The 12,173-nt window shown below is 41.1% G+C and overlaps 1 protein-coding gene across 6 annotated transcripts in view; it reads left to right on the top strand.

The window, feature by feature from the left end:
• KALRN (kalirin RhoGEF kinase) overlaps positions 1-12,173 on the top strand; it is a 515,818-nt gene that overhangs the window by 317,231 nt on the left and 186,414 nt on the right. For all 6 annotated transcript variants that reach the window (XM_062579292.1, XM_062579294.1, XM_062579296.1 and 3 more), the window contains exon 13: positions 4,796-4,970. In XM_062579292.1, the coding sequence (XP_062435276.1) occupies positions 4,796-4,970 (175 nt within the window). The remainder of the gene's footprint in view (positions 1-4,795; positions 4,971-12,173) is intronic.

The raw sequence follows: 12,173 nt of genomic DNA, 5'->3' as shown, positions 1-12,173 counted from the left end.
GGGATGCAAGCTGTGGTATTGCCTGCTTTGAGCAGAGTTGGCAAGGAAGGATTGGGAGTAGAAAGAGGCGGGTTCCATCCATCCATTCATCTTAGCTGATAAGCAGAAAGGAAACATGCTGTGTTTGGTAAGCATGCTGTCAGATGGAGGGAATTTTAGATAACATAAGTATGGCCATGCCAGGTCAGCCAAGGTCCACATGGCTCATTATCTTGTCTCTGATGGTGGGCAGTTTCCTTTTGGAAGAAGAAACTTTTTCTCAAAGTTCAGGGCCTGTCTAGGAAATCACAGGAAAGGCAGTGAAATTTTGTACCAAAAGATATTTTTATTCCAGAAACCCTGCTCATCTCACTTAATGGCACATCATTCCAGCATGAACACCCATGGAGAAGAGCCAGAAATGGACCCTGTGTAAGGCTATCAGGTGGAGTGTGGGCTGGGCTGAGAGGCTGCAGAAAGTGTATGTGTTAAAGGAGTCTTAGTGCAGGCTGTGGGATCAGGTTGGGGGGGGGGGGTTGCCTGCACCTGCACCTGTGGAATAATGGCACATGGAGCCATGTGGTGGCCAGAGTGCTTTTTGGGGTTGAGAAGTCATTTGAGCATCACTGTGCATAGCAGTTGTAGGAGGAAGCCCAGTATAGGTGGCTGCAAGGTGATTGAGGGGAAGAGGTGAACTGAGAGAGAGCAGGTGGGTGTTCATCTGTTTTAATGTAAACTTGGTCAGTTCTTAGTTTCTGTCTTTGAAAAACAAGGTTGCTATGTTTGAGAATGATTTCGGGATTGGTATTGTACCTAAACATTTGAAAAATGTCAAGGCTGCGTTTGTGGCAGCTGTTTTTAACCAAGAAATCACATTCCTGGGCTCTGGCTTATATTCTGGGCAGCAAGCAAGGTGGAGCAGGGTAAAGCAGGATCATCTACTTCTGATAAAGCTAAGTTCTGATAAATACAGAGAACAGCTGTCTGAAGAAAGGAGGCCTTGGATGCATGCAAATATATGCAGAGCTGGATTGTCAAGATGCTCTTTGATTCAAGTGTTGTTTTCAACCACTCTGACTAGTGTAACAGCATAGCCTATAGTATGATCCTGGACTTTTGCAAAAAAGTGAAGTGGAACCACATAAGAAAAACACAAAACCACTTGAGTGAGCACCCACTCTGATAGCTTTCATAGCTGCTGGCAAAAGCAAAAGAACACTCCTGGAAAGAAGGAAAAATCAGAACTGCTGCAATCTTTCCTTAACACAGCATTGCATTTCACAGTGTGGATTTTGTACCTGTCGTGACGCCAAAGATTGCAAATGCTGTAACAATGAACAGAAGGAAATACACTGCTCTTATCAAGCGTATCATAGCATAGGTTAAAACCAATAAAATGAATGGGGCCTTGAGAAAGTTTCTATTTCTTGTCCTTATCTCTGAGAGCACAGATATTAGCTTAGAGAAGATCACGTGTGTAATACTACCCTGTGTCTCCTCCTGATAGCTTGGGAAAAACTCAGCTGCTTGAACTAGTCAAATATGATGCCTAGGACTGCTGGCATCAGGAGACCACACCTATCAAGAACATAACAAACCTGACTTGCAACACCACACGTACCGTAACTGACATCAGAAACGCTTTTTTCACTCTTTATTATCAGTCCTGAGGTGTTCATTCTCGGCAGTCGGTCAACACAAAGCAAATCTTCTAGAAAGCAGTTGTGCTTGCAGGAGAGCTGCTGGAGGCAGTGTTGCTGCACATCTGCTGGAGGCAAAACAATGACTTGTGTCAGTGAGATGGGGAAGTAAAGGGATGTTGGGAGGAGAAAAGTGGCAGTGAAGATTTCTGGACCTTTTTTTCTTTCTTTACAATAGTTAAGTGTGAAAGCTGTTAATAATGGGTACATTTCACATAGCTTTTCCCCCCGTTAAAGCACTTAAAGCAATTTCAGGAGTGGTGACTCCATTTTGAACAAACTCAGCAGCAGTACACTAAACCCACTTTTATGTTCCCTATGGGTTTTTTGTGTGTGTGTTGGAGGTGGGTGGGTGGGTGGGGGAAGAGAGCAGGGATTGTTTCAATAGTTTCTCTGCATTTTAAACACAGTTCATATCCTTCTGGAGAATACTAGGAATCTTTTATGAATTATTTCCCAGAATTTCTCATTCCCTGACTGAACATGAGACCTTGTGGTAGAAACATCCAGTCTCAGAAACTTCTTGAAGGACCGGGGGCGGGAGTCTTTCTGAAACCAGACTGTATGGAGATCCTCAAGGCCTTTTCTGAGGGGAGAGTGGAAAAAATAACAGATTATTACACTTGAATTTTGGCATTGCATCAGCTACTGGAATGCAAGTGTGACTTGATTTGAAGAGTGAAATGTTTAATGAAAAAGAATTTGTAAAACCAAGTGTGTCTTTAGATCCCATGAGAGATCTAAGATCTACCAGTCTTGAATAATTCATAGAGTCATTTAGCTATTAAATGAATAGTAATATTCCTGCATTTGAATAAAGACATATTTCTTGTCCTTTTCTAGAAGACAGGTGCTGACTGAACTTGATTGAATGTGGGCTAAAATTAAGTTGTAGTTTCAAAATCTTGCCTAGTTGTCTTCATTCATCCTTTCTCTGTATGGTTCAAACGTGGAGGCAGAGAATGACCTTATGGTCACCAAGAAGGTGAAACCACAGGACTGACAGAGAGGGAGAGAAACTATATTGGCTATAGAAGGAGTAATATCAGCCTTGTAAGTGAGGGAGACTGGAGTACATGCTTCAGAATGATACTGGGGCATATGAACTTCAAGATGTCAGAAAGAATGTATCTGAGGAAAAAGAGGAGGTGCACATCCAAAGAGCAAAGTAGTGTGTTGTTAACAGTATTCTGTATTTTTAAATGTAATTTTTAGGCTTCAGATGTTCAGCCAAGTGCTTGTACTGTTCCCCTGAGACACATAATGAAAACAAAATAACATACGTATGTTTTGTTGCCTTAGAACCCAAAAAGTATGGTTTTAAACTTACCTAAAATGACTGTGTCTATCAATGCCTATGTTCAATTTAAGGCGTCTGTATTAGGTAGTATGAATTTTTTTTACTCCAGTTACGTTCACTAACAGTGTTAAATTAACATTTAAGTTGACTGTATATTGTTTTTATCTGACCCTATGTAATGATAATTTACAAGTAGCGAAGTACCAGCATTTCCATCTAATTCCATGTAAAACTACCCACACTTTGTTAGATGTTTATAGAGGGGAAATTCAGCCCTGAAAAGGAAATGGAAACCTAAAGACTGGGAGCCCAGCAGTACGGCTGCACAGTGGGCAGACTCCGCGGGCACTTCTGCTGAGCCGCCCGGAACAGAAGCTCTTGCGTGGTTGGCCAGGAGGAGGGCTCCCAGCTGCAGTTCATTCCTCATGGAGCACTGTGGTGACCTGGCAGCATTACCTGACTTATTGCTTGTTCTGCGGTGTTACCAGCTGGTTCCCGCTACGTATGGGAACTTGTCAGTGGCTAATATTCCAGTATGATCTGTGGAGTTTTTCATTGCCACCCTACCCACCTTCCCCAAGCCAGATCTACAGACTGATAGGAAATACTGATGTAAGACCTACTGGCTGACCCACTCCGTTCTGTTTTCCTGCCAGTGCACAGGGCTTTCCAAAAGCGTATTTTATAGGGCTTTCAGTTGGTTTAGTTTAAATATCCCAAGCAATGCGGCAGCTATCACAAGCCCTTGTGAAAGCTGGGCTGCACAATGAAAACTGTTGCATCTAAGCCTTGTTTGAGCCAAAGTGCCAAAACTAAGCACTAAATCGTTGCTTCAGATTTTCCTGTCTGTCTCTGTTAAAGTTGGTGAATCTTTCATGCCACGTTCAAGGATAAGTGTTAGCTCTTTTTATGTCCTCAAAGGCTCTTTTATCCATAAAACATCTACGGCAAAAAATTTACTGATGCTCTAAAAGACCGTAGATGACCCTATTGTTACATGTGAGAGCACAAGCAGAAAAGAAACTGTCAGGGCTACCCTGCGTCTGGGCTAGGATTTGTTTCAGGTACAGCAAGCTGTCCTAGGTATCCAACCCACCAGTTAAAGGACTTGCTCTCCTCTGCTACTTGTGTATGGGGTGTATAGCAGCAGGATGTGACCTCTCACAGACACATGCCACTTCACTTATCCTCATTCAGGGCAAGTCAGAGTGTGTGTTATGGAACTTGAAAAGGTCTTGTCCTTCAGTGAAGTTTTTTGCACTGTGTTCTGAGTATTTTGCAGGATTAAGTAATCCAGAGGGCTAATCAAGGGATCTCTGTCCCCTTAGTCTAAAATATTGATAATTCTGATTCAACTAATCCACAAGTAATAAGGAAAATGTTTGCACAAAATTAACTTGTAAAGGTCCAGGTGGCTAAGTAGCAGCTCTGAGCTTTGTGCCGTTGAGGCAGCGTGAGCATAAGATGGAGCAAGGACATTCTGTAGGATTAAACAGGTTTGCCAACCAGACTCCTCAAGAGAGCCATTGACAGTGAGGTGCCATTCTGCCCTACTCTTCCCCTCCAAGCCTGCACAAGTGTGTAAGGTCATGGTGTCACAACACAAGAAAGCTTGTCCCCATTGTTCAAACCTTGTGCCAAACTCAGCAAGTACAAGATTTCAGCAAGTAGAAGACACAAGGGTTGCATACACCTTCCCTCAGCCCTTTGTGCCTGGGCTTACGTCTCAGCGGCATGCAGAATCACAGATGTGTAGTTCTTGCTCTTTTGCCTGCTTTAATGCTGTGCTTTAACTATTCTCTCTGCCTTGCCACAGGGACTCGGCTGTTTCCAACAACAAGACTCCACACAATAGCTCTATCAGCCACATTGAATCTGTCCTTCAGCAGCTCGACGAGGCCCAGGTACAGATGGAAGAGCTCTTCCATGAGAGGAAGATTAAGCTAGACATTTTTCTTCAGCTCCGGATTTTTGAACAATACACCATCGAGGTAAGAGCTGGTTGCTTGACCTGAGAAAGGTAAAGCTGTGGGAGAGGGAGTATATGCAAACATACTGTTGCAGGATATACCAAGAGCTGTTTGGTTGTGCTTAGGTGTCCAGTGGCAAAGAGAATTTAAAACTAGGTTTTAAATTTGGCATGTGCAAGCTAAAAATATGCTAGAGTGCACTGAAACAGGTTCATGTCTGCTGGCTGCCTGCATGCTGCATATCTGCTTGCTTTGAGGAAAAGCTTTGTAAGATGCCCCTGTATAACTCTTCATTGACTCTAGTCACTTAGGAATTTGACAATTGTGAAACACTTGCTGGTGAGGTTTGTCTCTTCAGATACAAACATAAATGTATACAAACAGACATACGCAGCTTTAAACCACCAAGTAAAAACATTTTAAGAATCAAAGGAAAGAATTTTTAAAAGATAAGCTTTGAGCATCACAGTTGATTTATAAAATGGAAGGGGGGAAAAGAGAGGAATAAGAGAAGCCTTAAAATGTATTTTTATGTCTCTGTATAAAAAGATTTTTCAGTTCTGTTTTCTACTTCTGTTTTGAAATCAAAACTACTGGATGTAAAACCCATCAAAGCAGTAATAATTGAGGTGTTCCTGGAAAGAGTATCTTTAAAGAGACAGTAACCAATCTCATTAATTGCTTACTCTAATTCTGATAGAACATGGTGCAAAAAGAAGAACTTGTCAATTAACTTGTGTGCAGAATCCAACAAAACCATGTGTCAGCGCTTATGTCCTTTCTGAGGTGTGTTCCTCCTACCATATCCCACTGCTGGTTGCTCAGTTTATGCAACACTCTGTGTTTTATGATAATGTATTCCTGAAGGTATTGTTTGTAAATCTGTAGGTAATGTCAAGGTGGGTACTGATAATTAGTGGGAACCTTACTATGCTGTGTTGCACTTTGTAAGTCTTTGTTTTAAGACAAGACATGATAAATTACAGTGCAATAAAGGGCTGGGAACAAGGGTATTTAGATGTCTTAATCTATAATTGGAAGCCAGAGACAGTGATCAGTGAGGAGTATCTGAGCTTTTCTGTTGTTGCTGTGCAGTTAGGTATTGTGCTGAAGACTGTTCTGCAGTGCTTGTTATTAATGTAAATTAGAATAGTTTCATTAACATTATTCTTTATCCGCCAGTTACATACAGCCTCCCTGATTTTGGGAGACAGTATTGTTTGTGTGTGTGTGTGTGTGTGTGTGTCTATGTATAAATGTATTTATTTCATTGTCAAGTAACATACTTTTCTCTGTGAACCGTGGTTGCCTTAAGAATGCTACATTTGCAATTCAGGAACTCTCCAGACAGTACTGTCTCCTATACTTAAAATAGTAGGTATGTTGATACTGCAAAGTGGCAAATTTTGAATACCTAATGGCTTTTATTCTAAAGAGATGAATGATACATGAAAGCATATGTGCATACATGTCTATACATGGCACCTGTGTTTTCAAAAATGAAGTAAAAAATGAAAAGCTACAAGTGGTCCTGGAAGATACAAATATATCCATTGACAGTATATGATCAACTCATGAGAGCTGGTCATCAACATCTCAGCTGTTCTGTATTTCATGGCAAATTCTAGCTCTGAATCTAGAATTATGCTGACTTTGAGTAAAGATTTAAAAGAATTCACTGTATACTATTTTTTTTGTCTTTGTACATTGTCTTTCAATCAAAGATCTCAAGGATCTTTACCACCATGGATAGTTTCACTGATGAGGAAACTGAGGCTGCAGGAAATGATGTGGCTTGTCCTAGGGCCTTCTACATGTGGTTCCAGAGCTGGGAATACCATGAGGATCCCTCAGTTTTGTTCTTCCATGGATGCCACTTCTGTGTTTCCACAGACACAGCTGAAGTCATTCTGATCTATTAAGATGTTTAAAATCTGACATGTGCTTCAGAATCTTCGCAAGTGAATTAGCTAGAAAGGATTTTAAAGAAAATCACCTCTTAGTTGTCACTGTAGATTTGCTATTTTTTATCGTGAAAACATCTGAATTCCCTCTGCAAGATTAATGTTACAAGGAAATGTGAGAGCATGTTTTATAGGGAGCCTATGGGTAGATGATTTTGCCCCCAAAGCCCTCCCTTTCCAATAAAATATTTCTTAATTTAAAATAATTATAACATTTACTTTTTAACTGAACACAGAATGAAAAATATTTGTATCCAGGTCAGTATCTTAAATTTTATGTATACATTTAGTGATCAAACAAGAATAACAGCTTGGTGGATTAAAAAAAAAAAAAAGGCAATTTGAAATAACATATTAAATGATACATTTATACAGCATATTTCAAACAACAGCTGAATTGGCTTGAACTGACACAGTAACAATCCTTAGAAAACAGATTGCAGTCACTTGCCTCAACAGAATAATGAAGATTCCAAGTCAGTAAGGAAACGGTTATCAAAATTAATAAAATTATCTTACCCATTGTTGAGAAACAAAGAAGATTTTTTTCATCACCATAATTAAAAAGCATGTAGTATTTCTGATGTTTGGTTATTCTAAGCTTGTAAGGGGAAAAAAATGGTGAAATTAGGACCAGGAAATTAAAAATCTTTTCTACTAAAGATAAGTAGTTTGAGCTGTAACTGGAAATATAGGTTTTAATTTTCCATAATAGCCCAGATCCTGCATAGATTAAAAGTAGTGAAATAATACGTACCAGTATGATTCTCAGAGGAATTTCTTGTTTTCTAGTGTAGATAAACCCCCTTCCATCTGTCTAAAGAGCAGTGCCATATTGAATGTATCCCCAACAAAACTCCTCCACCCGCTGCAGCCATGTTAGTCTTTCTCAGAATCACAGAATGGTAGAGGTTGGAAGGGACCTCTGGAGATCATCTAGTCCAGCCCTCCTGCTCAGGCAGGGTCACCTAGAGCACGTTGGACAGGATTGTGTCCAGGCAGGTTTTGAATATCTCCGGAGAAGGAGACTCCACAACCTCTCTGGGCAACTTGTTCCAGTGCTCTGCTTCTGCTTCCTCACTCCTGCAAACTGTCTGAAAAAGGGGGCCCAAAGCACAGTGCTGCTGGAGCCAGACTGCAGTCTGTGAGAAGTAGCGCTGTCTGAAGACTGGAGAGGGGAAGCTCTTTTCAGCATGCTGAAAGGCTTGGTTATCAGCAGCCTGCTTTGAAAAGAGCAGTTGACTAATTTGGATTTTGAGCTGGGATCTTCCAGTCTCATTGACGGAGCACATCCTGCCCATCGTTCAGGAAGGGAGCAAGAAGAGCCTTCTGGCTGTGGGTATTGGCTACGTTGCAGCGGCAGGTTTGCTCCAAGCAGACTGGGTTTCCCCAGACTCCGTGCCTTGAGACACTGAAGTAGATCTCACTTTAAAATGGTGCAGTGCCTTGTTCTATAGAGTCAGAGTTTCAGTAGGCTTCCTTGGGAACCCCAAGGCTTCTGTGTGCTTCTTTCATCTTGTCAAATGTTTGTTCTTCCGCCTTGCTGCAGGTCTGTGCTCTCACCCTTGATTTCTCTGTTTCTGGAAAGTGCTCATGCTGAAGATCCTTCCCTAGGTGTTCTGGTTAGTGGAAAAACCTGCATCTCTCTAGTGGCAGCCAGGGAGAAGCAGCTGTGGAAGCCTGTCTGCTTCCAGCAGCTTTTGGGAAGGCTGTGCGTTAGAGCTCAGTCTCAGAGAACAGTTACAGCCAGTGATGCTTCTTTCCACTCAACTGTAGTAGCAAACATCTTTTACCCTGTTCATTTTCTACACTACCTTCTCCCTCTCCTGTCTAACTGATAATGCAAGCAGAAAGTATTAGGGATTTTTCAAGTTCACAAATGGCAATTAGATGACTGGCCTTTATTTTTCTTTCAGAAAGTGTGTAACTGTCATTTGTCCTTTGGAAACTTTACTCCTTTTACTGCCTTCTCCAAATACTGAAATCCATACCACATCCATGGACCACAGTCCTTCCTAAATTTGCACCGTACCCATCTGCTTTGTAGCCTTCTATTTTATAAATTTTTCTATAATCTCCTCCTCCTGCCAGAGGTTTGGAGTCCAATCAAAGTGCAAATTAATGATACTGCACAAGCAACATTTACTTACATCTTTTTAGAGATTGGACCTTCTCTGTGCTTCAGTGAAATCTGCCTACTATTGTTTCATTTTGTCTTCAGGAGAAGTATTTTGAGAGGCCACTTGCCTTTTTCTTTGTTAGGACAAGCCAGCTGCATTCATTTAGGACTTCTAAAGACTTCTAAACTGCACAGGCAGCTTTTGTGTTGTATCTGAGACAAGGCAAGTTTGGCAGATATTAATTTGAATATGAACTCACAGGCACATAGCGTGTGCTGCCTTTGCTTTCTTGCCTTAATCTTACTATATTGATGGATATTTATACTCTGGGTTCTTAGGGTGAAGTATATGAAATCCAAACTGTTCCAGCACCTAGAAACAGGCATAACAGAAACATGAGAAAGCTTATCTATCCCTGTGGGGGATATCTACCATAGGTTTTAAAACCATAAAATGACAGTCTATATATATATATATATTTGTTGTTTAGGAAACGTGTCTAATTTTGATGCCTGGTGTTTTATTCCTTTACCAAGTCAATGCACATTTCAAGACAGAACAGGATCATTAGGAATATTTCGTTGGACTTTCTATATGATATAGGCTCTAGCTGAGTTTGTGCAGCCAACCAAATAACTCAGAAGATTTCATGCAATCTGAATGTGGTAACTGATCCACTACAAAGAAGTAGGGTGTAAGACCCGAGGAGCTGTAGCTGGCAGATGTTAGCAGCAGTGCTGGCACCCCACTGAGCATACATATGAAGCCTCATACGTATGAAGCTCAGTTGTATCCCAGAATTATATCCTCAGTAAAATCTGTCAAATGTAACTTGTTTCTTGCTTCAGAAATAGTCATTTAATGACTTACTAACCATTATTTAGGTGAATACTAATATACAGTAAAATGCAGAGAAAACACGTGAACGGTAAAATGCACTGAGCTGTGACCCCTATCAAAGTGACCTGCATCCGGAGTCCTGCCTATTTTTTCTTTGTATCTTTTGCAGAGAGATGGTCAAATTCACCTATGGGTCTCTCATGAAAATCTGTGACTGAGACAGAAGTGATCTCAGCTGGTGTTTGTGTCTGACAACAGTTACTGGTTACCCCCAAGTAAAACTTCTCTTTCATCTTCCCAGAGCTGCCCAGCTCCTTCCGTTGTTTTGTTTCCTGCAGTGCGTGTGGATCTGCGCAATGCTAGACAGAGACAATTCACTGCAGCCCTAGAGCAACATGCTTTCTAGCCTGTGACTTAGTCCTGGAAGGGATTATTGAAGTCCCATTGTACAATATAAATTTGATCTTGTGTACTTTTTACAGTCCTTCAAAAAGCCCAGTGATTACTGAAATTTTCATCTACTGGGTATCTGATTTTGTGTCATTCCATCTCTTTGGCTCGATTTCATCTACTAATTAAATTTTTTCAGACTTGATTTCAATTGCTGGCTCTTCTAACTGCCTTCATCCATCCCTGTGCATGTAGAAGGGATCAGGAGCCAGCTTTCAGACAGTAGTTCACTTCACTGTTATTTACAACTCACCTGAGTTTTTCATTTTAGGTTTATAACATTAGCAGAATCTTTCAAGTGAATTAGCTACCTGCTTGGAGGTACGAGTCAACTCCTCGTTGACTTACAGCTGACACTCAGATGTGAGCTTCCTTATTAGAAATAAGAGTTACAGAGGTTTTGATACATACTTGAAAGAAAGGAGATGATAAGAAAAAGTTCAGATTTTTCTGTTCGTAAGATAAATCCTGTAATGTCTCATATTTAAAGACCTTTTATTTTTCTTATATATATACCTACCTACTTTTCAAACTGCACAATGTTTCATTTTAAGGGAAGTAAGGCACCAAGCTCTTCTGGGTACCATGTCTTTCAGAGTTGAATTCCATTGCTTATGTAGATATGTTGGGGATTCAGAAGCCAAAATCACTGGAGCAGAATTATCACTCTGACAGCCTTTTCACACTTCAGCGGTCCAGGTCCCCACTAAGCCAGTGTGGCATCTCTATCTATTATCAAAAAAATGGATGAATATATGTTCATATTGCACAGTGTCAGCCCAAAGTAAGGATGGAGAAGAAGGGACAAACTTTCTGGTTGTGTGATTTGTAAAAGTGGCAGTTTCATTTGGTCTTTCCTATCAACATCTCCTTCACCATATACCTGCAGTATTAATCTGCCTGTAGATTCACTAATACTGCCGTATCCAGTCCTCTACTCTTCCAGCTCTGAATTTCAAAGTAGAGTTGAGTGCTGTCGCTTCTGGCATCCCTAGTGCCAGATCCATCAAACTTGCCTCAGAGGTCTGATCTCCCCTAGTCCTTTAATAATCCTTTTCTTTGTACATTCACATATACTTCCCCACTCTCCAGGAGTCACACTTATCTTTTTATTCCCCCCTCAGTTCACATCTGACCTCCCATGTCATCCACCCTTGCTCTCTGTTCATCCCAGGTGTTTGGCTCCTACCACTTTTTCTTGAAGTGATGCAGATTTTCCCTTCATTTGGTTCTGAGCTCTGCACAGCTCTGCCCCTGTGCATATGACTGTTCTTCCTATCCTGCTTCATCCCCATGCTCTGCCCACTCTTCTCACCTTTGCTCCTCCTCCTACTTGCGCCATCATTTCTCTTGCAACCTGCCTCCTACTTTTGCTTGTTCTTCTCAAGCATCTTTACTCTTTTCCAGATCCCTCTCACAAGCCCACTCTTTCTTTGTGTTGATAGCTTCTGCTCTTAGGGTAGAACTTTCTCCTCCTCCTCATATGCCCTTCCCCAGCCCTTACTTGAAAATACCAGCTCCTATATGATTCACTCACCATATAACATTTATTTTCTCTTGCCTGATTCCTCATTTTCCCACTCCACCTCCTTTAATTGGCAAACCAAGTTTTCTGGTTGGCATTAATCAAGAAGGCTTTAGGTGTTTAACACTGAATTTAGGCCAAGCAAACAAGAAGCATTCCAGGCTCAACAGCATCATGTTGTAGAAAACTTCAGCAGCAACATCAAAAAACAGGTAGGATTTAACAATGAAATTATTGCAGATAATAATTGCTGCACCTCCATAGCCTCCTTGGCCTACTTCAGGAGCAGGCTGCAATGTAATAGGGTTGGATTACTACTGTTACT

This window comes from Rhea pennata, chromosome 6 (genome assembly GCF_028389875.1).
Source record: "Rhea pennata isolate bPtePen1 chromosome 6, bPtePen1.pri, whole genome shotgun sequence".
Classification (NCBI taxonomy): domain Eukaryota; kingdom Metazoa; phylum Chordata; class Aves; order Rheiformes; family Rheidae; genus Rhea; species Rhea pennata.
This window is presented reverse-complemented; position numbering and strand designations above follow the sequence as displayed.